General features: G+C 41.1%; 1 protein-coding gene across 1 annotated transcript in view; it reads left to right on the forward strand.

Moving 5' to 3' along the window:
• Window positions 1–20376, forward strand: part of LOC126234227 (brain-specific angiogenesis inhibitor 1-associated protein 2-like) — a 597394-nt gene that overhangs the window by 332847 nt on the left and 244171 nt on the right. The window contains exon 2 of the mRNA XM_049942916.1: window positions 18356–18431. Within this exon, the coding sequence (XP_049798873.1) occupies window positions 18356–18431 (76 nt within the window). The remainder of the gene's footprint in view (window positions 1–18355; window positions 18432–20376) is intronic.

Genomic DNA, 20376 nt, shown 5'->3' on the forward strand with positions numbered 1-20376 from the left:
ACGCCGGGTAAAAGGAGGTCCTACACGACATTTGTCACCGTAGTGTGTAGGAGACACTAATATGGGATGTGTCAGAGGACTAAGTACAGAAACATACACGACCAGTAAGAAGTGAACAATGAACGTCATCAAAAAAGCAGCTACACCAAAGAGTAATGCCCATTCTTAACACAAACAATTTCATACACCGTAAGAGATGTTTGTGCAGACTCTGCAGCTGTGTCATTCATTGTTTGTACAGGGCGGTCCATTGATAGTGACCGGGCCAAATATCTTACGAAATAAGCATCAAACGACAAAACTACAACGAACGAAACTCGACTAGCTTGAAGGCGAAAACCATATGGCGCTGTGGTTGGCCCGCTAGATGGCGCTGCCATACGTCAAACGGATATCAACTGCGTTTTTTTTAAATAGGAAACCCCATTTTTATTACATATTCGTGTAGTACGTAAAGAAATATAAATTAGTTGGACCAATTTTTTCGCTTTGTGATAGATGGTACTCTAATAGTCACAAACGTATAAGTACGTGGAATCATGCAACATTCCGCCAGTGCGGATGGTATTTGTTTCGTGATACGTTACCCGTGTTAAGATGGACCGTTTACCAACTGCGGAAAAGGTCGATATCGTGTTGATGTATGGCTATTATGATCAAAATGCCCAACGGGCGTGTGCTATGTATGCTGCTCGGTATCCTGTACGACATCATCCAAGCGTCCGGACCGTTCGCCGGATAGTTACGTTATTTAAGCAAACAGGAAGTGTTCAGCCACATGTGAAACGTCAACCACGATCTGCAACAAATGATGATGCCCAAGTAGGTGTTTTAGCTGCTGTCGCGGACAATCCGCGCATCAATAGCAAACAAATATCACGAAAATCGGGAATCTCAACATCTCTACATCAGCATGGATTGCACCCGTACCATATTTATATGCGCCACGAATTGCATGGCGACAACTTTGAACGTCGTGTACAGTTCTACCACTGGGCACAAGAGAAATTACGGGACGACGACAGATTTTTTGCACGCGTTCTATTTAGCGACGAAGCGTCATTCACCAACAGCGGTAACGTAAACCGGCATAATAAGCACAATTGGGCAACGGAAAATCCACGATGGCTGCGACAAGTGGAACATCAGCGACCTTGGCGGGTTAATGTATGGTGCGGCATTATGGGAGGAAGGACAATTGGGTCCCGTTTTATCGATGGCAATGTAAATGGTGCAATGTATGCTGATTTCCTGCGTAATGGCTGGCTCTGAGCACTATGGGACTCAACTGCTGTGGTCATAAGTCCCCTAGAACTTAGAACTACTTAAACCTAACTAACCTAAGGACATCACACACATCCATGCCCGAGGCAGGATTCGAACCTGCGACCGCAGCAGTCGCACGGTTCCGGACTGCGCGCCTAGACCTGCGTAATGTTCTACCGATGTTACTACAAGATGTTTCACTGCATGACAGAATGGCGATGTACTTCCAACATGATGGATGGCCGGCACATAGCTCCCGTGCGGTTGAAGCGGTACTGAATAGCATATTTCATGACTGGTGGATTGGTCGTCGGAGCATGGCCCACACGTTCACCGGGTCTGACGTCCCCGGATTTCTTTCCGTGGGAATAGTTGAAGGATATTTGGTATCGTGATCCACCGACAACACTTGATAGCATGCGTCAGTGCATTGTCAATGCATGTGCGAATATTACGGAAGGCGAACTGCTCGTTGTTGAGAGGAATGTCGTTACACGTATTGTCAAATGCATTGAGGTTGACAGACGTTATTTTGAGCATTTATTGTGTTAATGTGGTATTTACAGGTAATCACGCTGTAACAGCATGTTTTCTCAGAAATGATAAGTTCACAATGGTACATATATCGCATTGGAAAAACCGAAATAAAATGTTCAAATGTACCTACGTTCTGTATTTCAATTTATAAAACCTACCTGTTACCAACTGTTCGTCGAAATTTGTGAACCATATGTTTGTGACTATTACAGCGCCATCTATCACAAGTGAAAAAAGTGGTCCAACTAAAACATTCATATTTCTTTACGTACTACACGAATATGTAATAAACAATGGGGGTTCCTATTTAAAAAAACGCAGCTGATATACGTTTGACCTATGGCAGCGCCAGCGGGCCAACCATAGCGTCATCTGGTTTCCCCCTTCAAGCTAGACAAGTTTCGCCTTTGTAGTTTTTTCCTTTGACGCTTATTTCGTGAGATATTTGGCCCGGTCACGATCAATGGACGACCCTGTATAATGAAATGCTTCACCTGTCATATTTTTTTACGCCTATCACGAAGCGTTTCGGCAATTTATACTCATTGTTAAGTGGAAATGCTTACGTATGTCTTTTATACGATATTTATGTGAGAATCCCAAGGAAATGCAATCCGAAAACAAAGGAAGTAGATTACAGTACGCTTGTTCGCCCACTGCTTGAATACTGCTCAGCAGTGTGGGATCCGTGCCAGATAGGGTTGATTGAAGAGATAGAGAAGATCCAACGCAGAGCAGCGCGCTTCGTTAGAGAATCATTTAGTAATTGCGAAAGCGGGTCGGAAATGACAGATAAACTCCAGTGAAAGACTCTGCAGGAGAGACGCTCAGTAGCTCGGCACGGGCTTTTGTTGAAGTTTCGAGAACATACCTTCGCCGAAGAGTCAAGCAGTATATTGCTCCCTCCTACGTATATCTCGCGAAGAGACCATGAAGATGAAATCAGAGAGATTACAGCCCACACAGAAGCATACCGACAATCCTTCTTTCCACGAACAATACGAGACTGGAATAGAAGGAAGAACCGATAGAGGTACACAAGGTACCCTCCACCACACACCGTCAGGTGGCTTGCAGAGTGTGGATATAGATGTAGATGTTGTACTGAACCTCTTGTCCTGCAGCCGACTTTTTATTGTTTTGAGATACTGCACCTCCTTTATTATGCAGAAGCCCACACACGTGCAAACCATCACTCACAATACTAATAACATTCTAAAGCCAAGAGCATGTAAATGTTTCTTTATTTAAAACAATGGTTTCGACAGAATTTGCTGCCTCTTCAGGTCTCAAAAGTTCTTCTTGTTATGAAACGGGTTCATTTCAAGACGGACGTCGTGCTAAGTCGTCATGTGGATAAAAAACAGCAAATTAAAAAAGGATTGTCTTAACTAAAATATTTTAAAAAATAAAGCAGCTTGCCAAATGACCGTACCCGTATATGTACCGCTCACGGTTAATTTGGACTATTGTGTTGTAAGTAGTGGAGTGTGACGTCTACAACAGCTTCCGCGGCAGACTTCGTGAAAACCGAGCGGACGTGTTGCGCTCGGGGCGATTTCATTGTTTACGGGACGTTAAGCGATAACGGAAAGACACGCGGTACGGAGCCCGGGGACGGCGCGCGCGGCGAGCTGCTAATGAAGCGCGGCGGCGGCGGCCGGCTCGTTTCACACCCCCGCGGCTCCACCTCCTCCGCCCCACGGCGGCGGGCGCGCGCGTGTCCGGAATACGGCCTGCAGACGGCTCGGCATTCCGCGCTCGTCTCGGCCCCGAGCCGCGGGCGCCACGTGCTGCCGACCTGGCGTCGGGCACCCACTTCTCTTCCACTTTCTGCAGAGAAACACGGCGCTGACCGCCGCCCCTGCTGCTGGGGTTACTCTGCGAGAACAACTACGTCACGGCGGACAACTGCCGCAGGCCCCATTCGATAGACTGCGACGACATCCCACTGTGCTGTGTGTCCTCGTAGTCTTCATTCTGCTCTAAATGTTTTCTCCGGGACTATACTCGTCTCAGATGTATCACAGTTCAAAAAAATGGCTCAAATGGCTCCGAGCACTGTGGGACTTAACATCTGAGGTCGTCAGTCCCCTAGAACTTAGAACTATTTAAACCTAACTAACCTAAGGACATCACACACATCCATGCCCGAGGCAGGATTCGAACCTGCGACCGTAGCGGTCGCGCGGTTCCAGACTGTAGCGCTTAGAACCGCTCGGCCACGCCGGCCGGCTATCGTCGACAAATTACACACCAAACCTTTCTTCAAATATGTGAAAACCTATTAATATATTGAAGTATTTTATGCCAAATGTGAATGATAAAAGCAACTGTGGTAACATTAAGAGTGCAACGCGAATTCCTCTGTTAAATGCAGAGGAGAGAGCAGATAGGTGGAAAGAATACATTGAAAGCCTCTATTAGGGTGAAGATTTGTCTGTTGTGATAGAAGAAGAAACAGGAGTCGATTTAGAAGAGATAGGGGATCCAGTATTAGAATCGGAATTTAAAAGAGCTTTGGAGGACTTACGGTCAAATAAGGCAGAAAGGATAGATAACATTCCATCAGAATTTCTAAAATCATTGGGGGAAGTGGCAACAAAACGACTATTCACGTTGGTGTGTAGAATATATGAGTCTGGCGACATACCATCTGACTTTGGGAAAAGCATCATCCACACAATTCCGAAGGCGGCAAGAGCTGACAAATGCGAGAATTATCGCACAATCAGCTTAACAGCTCATGCATCGAAGCTGCTTACAAGAATAATATACAGAACAATGGGAAAGAAAATTGAGAATGCGCTAGGTGACGACCAGTTTGTCTTTAGGAAAAGTAAAGGGACGAGAGAGACAATTCTGACGTTACGGCTAATAATGGAAGCAAGGCTAAAGAAAAATCAGGACACTTTCATAGGATTTGTCGACCTGGAAAAAGCGTTTGACAATATAAAATGGTGCAAGCTGTTCGAGATTCTGAAAAAAGTAGGGGTAAGCTATAGGGAGAGACGGGTCATATACAATATGTACAACAACCAATAGGAAATAATAAGAGTGGACGATCAAGAACGAAGTGCTCGTATTAAGAAGGGTGTAAGACAAGGCTGTAGCCTTTCGCCCCTACTCTTCAATCTGTACATCGAGGAAGCAATGATGGAAATAAAAGAAAGGTTCAGGAGTGGAATTGAAATACAAGGTGAAAGGATATCAATGATACGATTCGCTGATGACATTGCTATCCTGAGTGAATGTGAAGAAGAATTAAATGATCTGCTGAACGGAATGAACAGTCTAATGAGTACACAGTATGGTTTTAGAGTAAATCGGAGAAAGACGAAGGTAATGAGAAGTAGTAGAAATGAGAACAGCGAGAAACTTAACATCAGGATTGATGGTCACGAAGTCAATGAAGTTAAGGAATTCTGCTACCTAGGCAGTAAAATAACCAATGACGGACGGAGCAAGGAGGACATCAAAAGCACACTCGCTATGGCAAAAAAGGCATTTCTGGCCAAGAGAAGTCTACTAATATCAAGTACCGGCCTTAGTTTGAGGAAGAAATTTCTGAGGATGTACGTCTGGAGTACAGCATTGTATGGTAGTGAAACATGGACTGTGGGAAAACCGGAACAGAAGAGAATCGAAGCATTTGAGATGTGGTGCTATAGACGAACGTTGAAAATTAGGTGGACTGATAAGGTAAGGAATGAGGAGGTTCTACGCAGAATCGGAGAGGAAAGGAATACGTGGAAAACACTGATAAGGAGAAGGGACAGGATGATAGGACATCTGCTAAGACATGAGGGAATGACTTCCATGGTACTAGAGGGAGCTGCAGAGCGCAAAAACTGTAGACGAAGACAGAGATTGGAATACGTCAAGCAAATAATTGAGGACGTAGGTTGCAAGTGCTGCTCTGAGATGAAGAGGTTAGCACAGGAAAGGAATTCGTGGCGGGCCGCATCAAACCAGTCAGTAGACCGATGAAAAAAAAAAAAAAGTAAGAAAAGAAAAAGAGTGAATCATAATAATAGCAGCACTTAGCTTAAGTGTTTAATTATTTAAAAGAGAATGAAACTTGACAGTGAACGGAGGCGCCGCCGATCTACGTCATCTACGTCTACATGCTCTGCAAATCAGTCTTAAGTTCCTGACAAAGGGATCGTGACCCATCAACAGGAGTGAATCGAGAAGGCTTTTACGAAACCATCAGCGCGGTTGGTAAATAACAATGAATCCGTTTTTACATAAACCAGTTTGTTCTACCTCTTCTACTGCAATTGCTGAAACACAATTAACAAGGCACGAGGTATTTCTTCTGGTAATATAAGAAATTTTCCATAAGGAAATCATTGTCATTACAATTATTAAGAGGCATGAAGTTGATAATCTTAGTCCACATGCACCCTAAAAACTATAAAGTGAGGTTGGAAACAGATATGGTGAATGGATGAAGAGTATACAAGATCTATGTCCTGAGAGTTGTCAGGGGGCATTTTCTCTGGTGTTTTGGCAGATATTTGCAACTTAGTTTTTGCAACGTGTAGCTGGAGTCTGCCCCATCAAATACTGCATGTCAACACATTCCTGAGATGTCTAGTGTCGACGGACGTTCAACACTATCCTTCCTTCCCTGCTCCTAGCGGTGTGCGGTGCAGAAGCCAAATAATGCATCGTATTATACAAACGTTCACTGGCGAAATCGGATCGGTTGTACAGATTGCCATTCTTATATAACAGTCTTAATAAGGGCCATTACCGAGAATAGCTTTTCCAGATAGTAAGCCATATGTTTCCCAAGTTTGGCTGATTTTTCTCCAGGCTTAACGGAAAATGACGAAGAAATACACACATGATCGCGCGCACGTACAGATACACCACCAATCCACGACGCATTCATTCACTATGGTTGTAGCGACTGTGTTGTTTCTGAGGTGCAATATCTTTTGTTTGTATGTAGTAGCTTCGTACCGTACCAGTGATTGTGATAATCACTAGACCGCAAACATAGGATTGATAATAGTGGTCCTGAAATACAAATTGGAAGTAGTACTCTCACCTTACGAGAATATGTTTAGTTACATCTCTATAAAGAAAATAAGAGCATTGACGTATTCAGATAATCGAAATAATCTAATTTTATGAGCGTTTTTAGTTGGATAATGTATACCAGACACATCTTTATGAGGACGTATTTTGCCATAGTCCTCCTCAAAGTAAATGAAAACAGACGTGAAAATGTTCTTTAATTCGCTTAGCGTCTGTAGACTTGTACGAATAACTTTCTCCATTTAGTGAAGCCGGAAATCTGCGTTTATCTCTAGTCCGTAGCTCCAGTCAGATGTTTCGATAATTGTCACAGTTAAAAGTTGTTTATCTACATAGAGAAATCCTTCTTTTACATATTTTTCTCATAAATATGCAAATTTCAGCCACTGGAATATTCTGTATCGGACATATCAGTGAAATGGTGCGCCCCTTCTGAACGCAAACAACCTTGTCCTACATGCTAGCCTATTTTCTGTAACGGATCTCATCATTTAACGAGGTCGTTACGCGAAGCACAGACCAATTTAGCGTATAATTTTCTTTAATTTAAACTTTCTAACAGTAAATTAGATCTGTGCGTAATTTTTCGCAGAAATGGATGCAAATTATGTCGCAAGTACAGCTTCTTTTTCAGTGTAAATGTTCGCTAGCATAGGAATTATTCCACTTTGATTAATCGATATTTAATGTATAAGGCGAGAAATTTCTCGGGTTGCAAATAAATGTGTATCTACAAAGTTGTTGAGGCTTTCATGACCACTTGCTTTCTTAGCTTTCCTCTTGGAATCTAAGGCAAACGTTTGTTTAGTGATTTTTCTGATGCCACTTTACGAACGTCGGCCGAGAACTGGAGACGAAAGTCAACAGTCATTATGTCAAATGTGTGTATCTTTATTCCACTGTAGGCTGGTTAATATGTAGTAGATCCATGTACAACAGGCCAGATATGACGTTCAGCAAGTTATTTGATTATCTTTGTTCTTTATATAGACGCGGACAAGAATAAAACAAGAGAACTAGCCGATTGTGTTCATTTAATTTCGCAATTTACTTGCCATTGATAATAATATCCGCGCAGAATTTCTCCAGTACGGTACATGCGACCTAGTTTGGTTCTTGAAACTTATGGGACGTAGAGAACCTGATAAGTGTTCTCTGCAATAATGGCAGATTATTCGTTTCGTGAGAAAACTTCTATATCTGTGGTCGACAAGCCACATTCTGATGTTATATGGTGCTTACATCGGAACGACTGTGATTTATCTCATTTTCCGTTCAGATCAGGAATGGCGCATGGGAACAGAGAATGATTTCCAAGTTCTCTAACTTTCCATCGTGATCATTTCACAAGATGTTTGTGGAAGGAAGCAAAGTGTTGTTTGATCTTCTCGTAACGTATGCCTTGTAGCCTTAACAGTAACCTTCTTCGTGATGCTCACAGAGCGAAAAAAGAGGCCCAACTAAAACATTCATATATCTTTACGTACTACAAGAATATGTAATAAAAATGGGGGTTCCTATTTAAAAAAACGCAGTTGATAACCGTTTGACCTATGGCAGCGCCATCTAGCGGGCCGACCATAGCGCCATCGGGTTTCCCCCTTCAAGCTAGACGTGTTTCGTTCTTTGTAGTTTTTTCGTTTGACGCTTATTTCGTGAGATATTTGGCCTGGTCACGATCAATGGACCACCCTGTATAAACAATGAATGACACAGCTGCAGATTTTGCACAAACATCTCTTACGGTGTATGAAATTGTGTTAAGTGGCCATTACTCTTTGGTGTAGCTGCTTTTTTGCTGGTGTTCATTGTTCACTTCTTACTGGTCGTGTATGTTTCTGCACTTTGTGCTCTGACACATCCCATACTACTGTCTCCTATACACTACGGTGACAAATATCGTGTAGGACCCCCTTTTACCCGGCGTAACGCTGCAGCTCGACTTGGTATGGACTCAGTAAGACGTTGGAAGGCCCTGCTGAAATACTGAGCCATACTGCCTCTATAGTCAATTGCGGAAGTGTCACCGGTGCAGGATTTTCTGCACGAACTGAAGTCTCGATGATCACCCATAAATGTTCAACGGGTGGCCAGATGATTCTCTCGAATTGTCGTCCATTATGTTCTTCAAACCAATCGCGAACAATTGTAACCGGGTGACGTGGCGCATTGTAATGCATAAAAATTCCACTGTTGTCTATGAATGACTGCAAATGGTCTCCAACTGGCCGAACATAGCCATTTCCAGTCACTAGTTGGTTCAATTCGCCCAGAGGACCCAGTCCTTTCCGCGTATACACTGCCCACACAATTATGAAGCCATCACCAGTTTGCACAGTGACTTCCTGACAACCCGAGTCCATGGCTTCTTGGGGTTTGCGCCGCACTTGAACCCTGCTGCCAGCTCCTACCAAATGAAATCGACATTCATGTGACCAGGCCACGGTTTTCCAGTCGTCTAGGATCCACTCGACATGGTCACGACTCCAGGAGAGGCGCAGTAGGTGACGCTCTGTTAGCCAAGACACTCGCATCGGCCGTCAGCTGTCGTAGCCCATTAACGCCAAATTTCACTGCACTGTCCTAAGTAATATGCTCGTCTTACGTCCTACATTCATTTCTGCGGTTATTTCACGCAGTGTTGCTTGTCTGTTATAGTTCAATTCTTTTATCTTGGCGGCTCGCGCATGCCCGCCCAGACGCGGGAGATTGCTGCGTTGCCAGTTGCACACGACGCACGCGCCAAGAGAAGCAGCGCCATAGTATAGCATAGTTCGCAAGCTTACGTTTAGGGGGAGCGCGCAGTAAAGCCACCACTGCCGCATTAACCCTTTCGCTGCTACAAAGACGTGCTCCCTGTATTCCGCGCTGTGCGCGATTTTGTCACTGCACTGCTCGCCTGTGCAGACACATCGTGTTCCGACTGCTTTGACACTCTTATCATTCGATTCCACAAAAATTATTTGGCTCAAAAGTTAGATTTTTACACATCTTTTTGACTGATACCTTCCCCCCATAAATGACTTTATTTTGTTTCGATGTTCAACGCAGTTATTATGCAGCATTAAGTATAGTAAACCATTGCACGAAATTTTGAAGAGTTTGCAGAGGTAAAAGTCCATAGAGTATACTTTCCGTATGGTCGATTTTAGTTGCCAGAATGTTGAGAATGAAATGTGGACAAGATACGTAAATTTCATATAAAATTTACTGTATAACAATATCACATTTAAGTACCAAATAGGTGTCGTATGTAATATTGAGAAATACTCCGTCTTTCGCGACTGTAACAAAAGTTTTATTTACACTGAGCACGTTTAGCTTTATTTTAAAGCACTTCAATCAATCAAAAGGAAGTAGACAAAATACATTAAACAAAACTGTGGACTTACAAAAACATTAGGACTTGAATATACCGTCTATCAGTGAAGTGCTCTGAGCTATGTCAAATATAATTTTTGTGTGTGGCACACACAAACATCATTTATTTGCTAAAACACTGATCAGCCAACAAAACCGTTGAATATTGTGTTACAGCAGCACAAAACTACGAAAGGTGACTTGGCAATGGAGGAGACAAAATACTGTCCACTGAAGATGCTTCAAAAGAGAAAAACGCGTCTGGTCTAAATAAGTCGGTTATTACAGTTGCAGAAGAGGAATATATTTCAGTACCATTGGTAAAACTGCGACTGTGGAACAAAAACAAGAAAGAGAACATGAGTACCATTGTGTATGTGCCATACCTTTCATTGATTGAAGTGCTTTAAAATAAAGCCAAACGCGTCCGGTGTAAATAAAACTTTTATTACAGTCGCGAAAGACGGAATATTTCTCAGTATTACATACGACACCTAAGTGGTACTTAAATTAAATGAGATATTGTTATACAGCAAATTTTATATGAAATTTAGGTATCTTGTCCACATTTCATTCTCAACATTGTGGCAACTAAAATCGACCATACGGAAAGTATACGCTATGGACTTCTACCTCTGCAAACACTTCAAAATTTCGTGCAATGGTTTACTACATTTAATGCTGCATAATAACTGCGTTGAACATCGAAACAAAATTAAGTCATTTATGGGGGGAAGGTATCAGTCAAGAAGACGTGTAAAAATCAAATTTTTGGACCAAATAGTTTTTGTGAAATCAAATGATAAGCGTGTCAAAGCAGTGGGAACACCATGTGTCTGCACAGGCGAGCAGTACAGTGATGACAAAATCGCCCACAGGGCGGAATGCGGGGAGCAAGTGTCTGCAGCAGCGAAAGGGTTAATGAAGAGACAAAGCACTAGAAATTTCAAAAAATTGCATTCAAACGAATATAATTCGTGAAGTAAGGCACTTCGATATTGTTTTTAAATAATGAAAATATTAAGCACTGCACAACGTTTGAAATCATAACCTTTCACATAGAAGCCAAACACCTTAACCGTTACGCTATTGCGGCTCGTCCACCTACAGCATGCCATGAGGACTCTAACACGTCACGCAAAATACTGACAAACACTGTTGGTATAACTATGATTTACTCACGCTTCGTCGAAGTACAAAAGGAAATAAACAATTACTGCTGTTCTTTATTGCGAAAAAGCAGTATAAAAGAAAGTCTGCTATCATGACATTGCTTTTGTTCTATTACTTTATTTATGACTGAACGTTTCTAAAACTGAAGACACTCGTCCATGCTCTGCACTGCAGTCGAGATCTGGCAACGTCGTCCTCTGTTCATTGGCTGACTGTGTTTTGTGACGTCAGATACGCAGAACGAACCTAAACTCGGCCGCCAACATAAATGACGCGCACTTTAGTAACGACAACTCTATGCAAACGCCGCTGCTCTCGAACGGTAAGTGATGGCATTCGGTCACCGCGTCGTCCTTGGTGAGATGTTATGCCTGAAATTTGGTATTCTTGGCATACAATTGACGCTGTGGATCTCGGATTACTGATCAATGGACCACTCTGTAGATTACGGACGGTTGACGTATGTTTCGCGGCTACCATGTTATAACAACCTAGACACGGACTGTGAGCACCCACCTCTTGCTCTCGGAACATCAAGCGCTTCTGCGAACGGGTCTCTAGAAGTGCGACGGAGACGCCGGCTGCGAAGAGCGCGCACGTCCCTTCCCTTTGGCGCGCGCGCGTGTCAACCTCTCGCGTTGCTCACAAGGCGGCGAGTGTGTCCTGGCGGCGCAATTTACAAGAAGAGCCCCGCGGGAGCAGGGCGGCCGTCAAAAGAAGTCTTAGCGCGCCGCCAGCGTCTTGTTTACTCTCCCCGGCAACCAGATCTGACAAAGACGGCGGCCGGCATCTGCTCAGACGCGCAGGTGCTTCGCCAGAATCTGCTTCCGGCGGCGCGCTGCCGCGTTTGCTCTCCAAACACGTTTCCCCTGGAGAGGTATGGCAAAATAAACGTTTAAAAATCTGTTGCGTTGTGTTTACCGTCTAGAGCGCTCTGTGCGCTTGTTTGTGCACGCTTGGTGCTCGTACAGGGATTTCCACACCATATGAAAATAGCGGTTTGTGCACTGTTATTGTTATTCCTGTTTCTTCTTTTCTTTCACAACAGGTGACCACGTTTATTATTTGTAACCCAAAGTATACGCCTCGTAACTTCTTAGTTTTGTTGTAGAGCTCCAGAATACCCATAGAACCGTTGAGGCGATGCACATAATACTACTTCTCCCTCTGTTTCTGTATCTTTGGTACTTACTCAAATTTCGTAGAGTAACTAGCTGACAAATTCGGCATGGCCTGGGTGTTAATTTTCTCAGTTTCCAATAAAAAACGAAAATAAAAAATTATTTTGTAGTGGTCAGCACAAAGAAGAGTATGTTTGTACATTACTGCTGGAAAACAGTTCACTTTTAATTGTAACAGTATATAGATCCCCACTAGGAAATTTTGGATTATTTATGACGAAACTGGATTCCTTACTGTGCTGCCTGTCAGACTTCACGAAGCAGTTAATAGTCTGTAGTGACTTCAGTGTGGATTTTCTAAAGGATTCTGATAAGAAAAATGATCTGGAAACCTTATTTGGATCCTACAATTTGCTCTCAGTAGTTAGCTTTCCAACACGGGTGGATAAAGACAGTAGGTCCACAATTGAAAATGTTTTCTTTGATGAGCCACTAAACGAGAAAACAACTGTTTACACAGTAACAAATGCTCTCTCTGGTCATGATGCACTGCTTGTCACAATAATTGACATAGTGCCTTACAGAGTGGATACACTTCAGTGGAAGTCATTGATGACTACAAGGCAAATGTTTTTAACAGTAGTTTACATGAAACAACCTGGGATGAAATGTATAAAGAACCAAATGCCAAAATAAAATTTAATCCATTCCATGATAAATTCACAACAGTATTTGAAAATAGCTTTCCGCATAAGCTAATCAGAAGGGACATTAAACAGCCATGTAAAAAACCGTGGATCACGAATGGGGTTAAAGTATCTTGTGAAAGGAAAAGGGAAATGTATCTTTTGGAAAGAGCAAGCAGAGACCCTGCAGTTCTTGCGCACTACAAAAACTACTCAAAATTAGTAAGATAGGTTATTAAAAAAATCAATAAACTTGCACATAAAGTCAGAAATCAGTACGTCTGACAACAGACTTAAGGCAATATGGAATACAATGAAGCAAGAGACAGGGAAACCAACCTCATAAGACGATAACATTACTATTGACGTGAATGGAAGGGTTGTAAATGACAAGGCACAGATAGCAAATGTATTTAATAATGATTTCTTAAACGTAATAGAAAGCATACGGACGAACAGTTCAAGAGAAAGATTACAACAATATGCTGGAGAAGTAACTCTCATAAAATTATTTCATACCAATGTACCACCAACTTCTGCTTCTGAAAATAAGAGGGTCATACATTCTCTCAAGAATAAAAGCTCTTCTGATTTTGATGATGTTTGCAATAGAGTAAAGATCTGTTCCCAAATAATAAGTCTGCTATTGACCGAAATATGTGAAACTCGAGAGTTTGCTCTTTGCAACACTACGTTGTTCTCGCATATATTTCAAATAACGTAATACTTATAATTTCTTTAAGTAAGATGATTTTTTCATACATCCTGTATCTTAAAGTTTCATGCATAATGCAGCATTTTTTCACGCACCTTAATGTTTATGACGTCGTAGCAATCGAACTATGTATAGTATAATGATATATTTGTGTAGGTACATTTGGCGCCATATATGGATATTGTCTGCGAAATATGCTGTGTGTACAGTTACTAAAAAAGAAGTAATAAATTCAAACGGCATGCTTAAATCTGCAGTTTTTTACGCATCTCAGTATTGATGACTTCACATCTCCTGATCTATGTGTCATACAGTGAGATAATTTTGGAGGTACATTCAGCGTCAGACGTGAGTGCTGTTTGCAATATGTGTTGCATATACGTTAGGTAGCAAATAACTAATAAAGTTAAACGACATACATAATGCGGCAGTTTTTCGCGAATCTCTTTGTTAATGACGTCATATTCCTGAACTATGATAAGTATGTGGTTCTTACTCCTACAGCGGTTGTTGCCTGTTAGTAAGGGATTTGTGTACCAACTTTGCTTGAAGTCGGTCTAGTTGTTTAGGCGGAGATGTGGAACAGACACCCATACATGCATTCAATTTTGTAAAATGTATGGATTCGTAATAAGAATTAATCTTAGAGAAATGAATGATAGCTTTATGATCTGAAATCAAAATTTAGACCTGCATTTCATTGACAATTTTCGCTTCCATGTAAAATAGAACTGAACTCGTCAGAAAAGGCAGTGGAAGTTTGGTCCAAATGTCCAGTTTTTGATGCGCGATATATATTACATTAAGTAAGTGTGCTAAAGATGTTTCTGTAATACCTACGACATGAAGTCACGAAGGAGCTGAATCTGTTTATGATCCTTACTATACAACATGTAACTTTCGTGTTCCTGGATATCTAGTGATGGCAGTGTCCGAAATGGGTAGTACGCGCATGATAAAGTCAGCTTGAAGCTAGTCAATGACTTTTACCTCAGTGACCCATTTAGCATTTCGCAGACCGCACATATTTCTGATAAAATGCCTTTAATTTCATGAATTTTGCATCATACTGCTACACAACACTGATATTAGTTAGTCAGTAGTTGAGATGGTGATCGAAGACAATCGAACAGCTGTAAAAAGGCAGCGCATTAGTAAGTATATTTACAATATGTACACTTAATTAAAGAGACCTACATAACTTTTTATAGCTGTAGGATCTTCTGTGGTGCTGAGTTATATACGGAAGCAGTAAAGTTCTTGATAGAAACAAGTAATGTCGACTGACACGTAGTAATGTTTAGTAGCACAATGCTAGGTCGATGAAATTTCCTCACTGCAGTCTTCTGTGTGACAGCTCATCGAATCTCTGGGGATGGAGCTCTGAGTGGAGCTGATCAAGAAGACGCACCGGTCAGCCAGAGTCATAAGCAGCGAGGTCATGTGAATTGAATCATGTGAATTTAATGTCCCATGGTGTCGTGTATGTGTCGCGCCCGTATCAGAGGCTGCGAGCGATGGAAGAGCAAACTCGCCCGGACGTGTGCTGGTGGAAGGCTTAAATTCGTAGAATAACAGCCGACGTTTCCAAGAACTTACAAAGATACTCTTCAGCAGTCGTAACTACTGAACTCGTCAGAAAATACAGTGGAAGTTTGATCTAAATGCTCAGTTTTTATGCGTTGTATAATATATAGTTTGACACGATATTATCAATTCATTATGTTAATATTTATATGTCTGTCATATCTGACATTTGGAATCGATTTCATTCACACACTAAAATTTTTTCTAGCTTCTCTATGTCACGCAGTTCCGCAGGTGCTTCTCCACTTCAAGAAGAGGATTTATCAATTGTAAAATATCGAATGCGGGTCTTCTGAGAAACCCCTCAGCCGTATCGCCCTGTTTATCTACTTATTTCCTTCCTGTTTTCACTACCATCGAGGCCCTCCACATTCCCTTTCAACCTTAGTGTAAGTCACGAAGGGCTTTGCCGCAGATCGCCACCTTATCATCTTCATCCTCAAGAAGACGAGAGTACTAGTGACAGATTTTTTTTTGCATTGTGATTTTAGTTCGTGCCATAGTTATACTTTTTATCAAATTTCTCATGCATGTAGGCTCTATCAGTGAATTTCACTGATGATTTCTTTCACGGTATATCATCTTAGTGTAACGGTGGATGTGTGGCGCCGTTTTGGTAAGTTTCTGGCTTGCAAACTTTTGGCGAACTATGTTTTTATTCTTGTCATTCAATATTTTGAATCACTGTTAGTTTTAAATAATATCATCACCTTAATAAAGTGACTTGTTGCATGTTCCATGATTGTGTCACAACTTTACAAGTTTCCAGTGGAATAACAATAAAATAACTGAAATAAAATAATTTTCATCTTAGATCTTGGTACTGCATCTATGATATTGAAAGGCAGAAGTTTCTTCTCTGAAAGATTTCCTCTCGGAGAGGTCACAGTACGTAGTGCTGTAAACCATAAGGACTATCCAGCGTTACCCAAGGAAGTGTTGCAGGCTGCTGTTCCTAATCTACGTAAACGATTTAGGAGGTGGTATGAACAGCCCTCTTAGATTATTTTCTGATTATACTGTCATATTCCGTCTAGTAAAGACATCAAAAGATCAAAACCAATTGCAAAATTACTGAGACACGGTATCTAAATGGCGCGAAAAGTGCCAATCGTTTCTCAGTAATGAAAAGTGTGTGGTGATTCACAGGAGTAAAAAAAAAGGAATCCGATAATTTTCGATTACGTGATACATAACATAAATTTAGAGGCTGTCCTGTCGCTTAAATGCCTAGGAATTAAATGTTTTTTATTCCAGTCTTTGATAATAATATCAATTCTTTTGACGATGACCGGTTTCAATCCGTGTTGACCATCCTCAGATCTTTTCTACACCATGTCCTGAAGTGATAAAAGTGATAAGGCCATAATGGCCATAGGACATGATGTAGAAGGATCTGAGGATGGTCATCACGGACTGAACCGGTCGTCGTCAAAAGAATTGATACTGTGAACAAAGACTGGAATAAAAAACATTTGACAGTATTGGATCACTGTTCGTATACGTGACTATGTCGTAGCTTGTGAAACCTAGGAATTACATTTACGAACAACTTAAGCTAGAACGACAACACAGATAATCTTATGAGGAAGGCAAACCAAAGGCTCCGTTTTTAGAAAATGCGACAAGTCAGGTAAGAGGCTGCTTACACTAGGACTTTTCGCCGTCTGCTGGAATATACTAGATAGGATTGATGGAGGACATCGGGAAAAGTTCAAAGAAGGGCAGTCTGTTTTCTGTTATTGCTGAATAGGGAAGAGAATGTCACGGAAATGAAATGTGAGTTGGGATGGCAATCATTAAAACAAAGGCATTTTTATTTGCGACGAATCTTTTCACGAAATTTCAGTCACCAACTTTCTCCTCCGAATGTGAAAACATTTCTAATGTGGCTCATCTACATAGGGAGAAATGATCATGATAATAAAATATGAGGAATCAGAGACCGTACAGAAGAATTTAAGCATCCATTTTTTCCATCCGCTGCTAGAGAGTGGAATGGTAGAGAAATATTCTGAAGGAGATTCGAAGAAAAATCTGCCAGGCACTTAAGTATGAATTGCAGTGTAGTCATATAAATGTAGATGTTACTGTGGTATGGCTTTTAGAATAAATGGCTTATAGTAGATGTCCGAAGAATGTATCGAAGTGAATTCCAGAGGGAAAAAGAAAACGAGGTCGACCACTTAGAAGATGAATGACAGCCGTGAAGGAAGCTATGGACCCCAGGAATCTGCAACAGAGGCATTGGGAAGACAGTAAACTATGCAGGTTAAGATGCGAAACAGAATTGGCTGTAAATAACTCGCGTATAAATGAGACACTTAACTTTCAGTGATTTCTGGAAATGTGTTGACGACCCGGGTGTTGCTGTACGCTTAGATAGTATGGTTGAGCCTGCTTGAACTGCATGAATACGTTCTCGTAGAGTATATGACCATATATATTGTGAGCTGATTTTAATGGCACCTTACAACAAATCGCACTGACAATCACACGTTTGCCTTTAGTACTACAATGATGATTTATTCTCCATACAGAATTTTGATGTAGTTTTCGGAAATATCCCTCCCGTAATTGCCAGAATAACTGTATAATTTAAAGTTGTGATCCTCTACGTCGGGCTCTATTCTGTTGTGACTGCGTATCAGTTCCATTCCTATTTCAAAAAAGAAAAGAAATGGAAGATAATCTGTTATGTTGTAGGTACGGGCATGTCTTTCAGCCAAAAATTTTTAAAGTTATTATTTGGTAATCTGTTCAGTAATTATGTAGCGCTTATATACTAATAAAATAAAGCATCTGTCTCACTAATTTATGTGCAGCGTTTGATACTAACCTCTTCCTTTCTGTTTCAGAATATTCTCGACAAATTCAATCCTGGTGCTCGGCAACTGATAACGGCGGGGAAGGCTTATCTAAAAGCTCTCCATGGTGAGTAGCTGCATATTTTATGTAAGACGAGGCAACTGCGCAGCAATATTTTGAGCTGAGTGTCCGAAAACTTAGGAAGCAGGCAGTATTTCATTACCGCCGCTATTAATAATTTACGGAGAAGTAAAGAAATCGCAAGATTTAAGGAGATAACTCAAAGGTGCTGACAAGAGTTCATCTGACATGCAGCACGCCGTTTTCCGAGATCTGGAAACATTAACGTTGTTCATCCTTGAGATACTGCGGGATAAGATTATGAATTAAGGAGAATTAAAGTAATAAGAGTGCCAAACGCAAGTAAATAACTTGTAGTATTGTAATGAATTTGCTATAGAATTTAAATTTTGCGCATAGCAGACATTAAGTACTTTTATATTTGTGACTGCAGATGTATCTTCGACACACAAAAATAATAACAGCTCAGTAATAGAATCGTTGCGGTACGACAGTAGCACAGCTATACAGTCACTGATTGGACCCGTGATCGACAATTCAGTAGTATTCCATGTACAGTGAGACTAGTAGGTTTACTGTTTCGAAATGTTTACGAGTAAACTCAGTGAAAAGCACAGTATGATATACTGAGTTCCAACCGAATGAGAAGCGAATATAGCTGCTGCCAATCTGTGGCGTATGGTTTATAGGAAGTCTGCTGCGAAGGTGTGGCACATATGACAAGTCTCGTGCATATTAAGTTGCAGAAGCGCCCTTCAGTGCTGAGTGGATTCTATAGTCCTTCTGTTTTTCTGACGAACTCCAATGCGTACAAGAAGCATTGACATGCTTCCTAGCTATACCTCTGTACTCTTGCAGTTGCATACAGCTTTGTTGGTAGACAGTATACTAGCTATACAGTAATAGGTTGGTATTTTTCAGTTCACAATGGTGATTTCCAATAGCTATTTCAATAACACTACAAATTCTGATGTATTCTAAACAATAAAAAAACACTCAAATAATTTTTATTTAAAACTTTAATCCCATGCCAAATAAAGGAATAACATATAAAGAGTGTAGATTTATTTTGAATAACAGAAATTCGATGCACAAGGATGTTGTCTCATTACACAGTCCAGGGACTCTAACCTGCGCTGATAACCAAGCTTTCGTCCATGTCGATGAGAAACACATGCAGTCTACACTACATGTGCTTTACCATAGACCATCAACTATTCACAGCTGAAGTGGATAATTATCTGATTTTACTACGAAACTCAGGTATGGATGCCCTTCCTATCAAATTTTGTACCTTACTAGTTTCAAAATTTCCCTCTTGAGTCACGATCTAGATCGAAAAAAAAAATTGTTGTCAATGAGATAACTATGTATGAAATGTGTCATTTCCAGCGTCATGAGAACGATGCAGCTTAGCACATATATAAGATGAATCTTCATCCATGTAAAAGTTGTAAACTAGCAAGAAATCATCTACCTCTACATCTACATGGATACTCTGCAAATCACATTTAAGTGCCTGGTAGAAATCATATAGGGAAATTAAAAAAAAATCATTTCTTTCCTTCCCTACGTTGTTATATAGTCTGATTTCTAGATAACAAGTATTTCAATTACATGTAAACGTCTGAAATTATGGGCCACAGCTCCCTAAAACTTGAAAAAGAGCAGATATAATAAGGGTAGATGCAGATCTAGGCTACATCTTCCTCCATGTCCCACAAAACCAATCTGAAATGCATGACAGAGGGTACTTCCTATTGTGAAAGAAATTATGGTTTCTTCTCACCCCACCTAGGTTAGGTACACTGGAAGAATGCCACTTGAAATACAGCTGTGCAGAGACTATAACCAGTCTAATCTCGTCTTCGCGGTCCCTTATGGACCTACACAACAATGGTTCTTAAGATCTTTAAGTTCATTCTTGCAGAATAATTGTCGCTTAGCTTCAGGCATCTGCCATTGTAGTACGTCAGCATTACCTTGATGC

Source organism: Schistocerca nitens, chromosome 2, assembly GCF_023898315.1.
Source record: "Schistocerca nitens isolate TAMUIC-IGC-003100 chromosome 2, iqSchNite1.1, whole genome shotgun sequence".
In the NCBI taxonomy this organism is placed as follows: Eukaryota; Metazoa; Arthropoda; class Insecta; order Orthoptera; family Acrididae; genus Schistocerca; species Schistocerca nitens.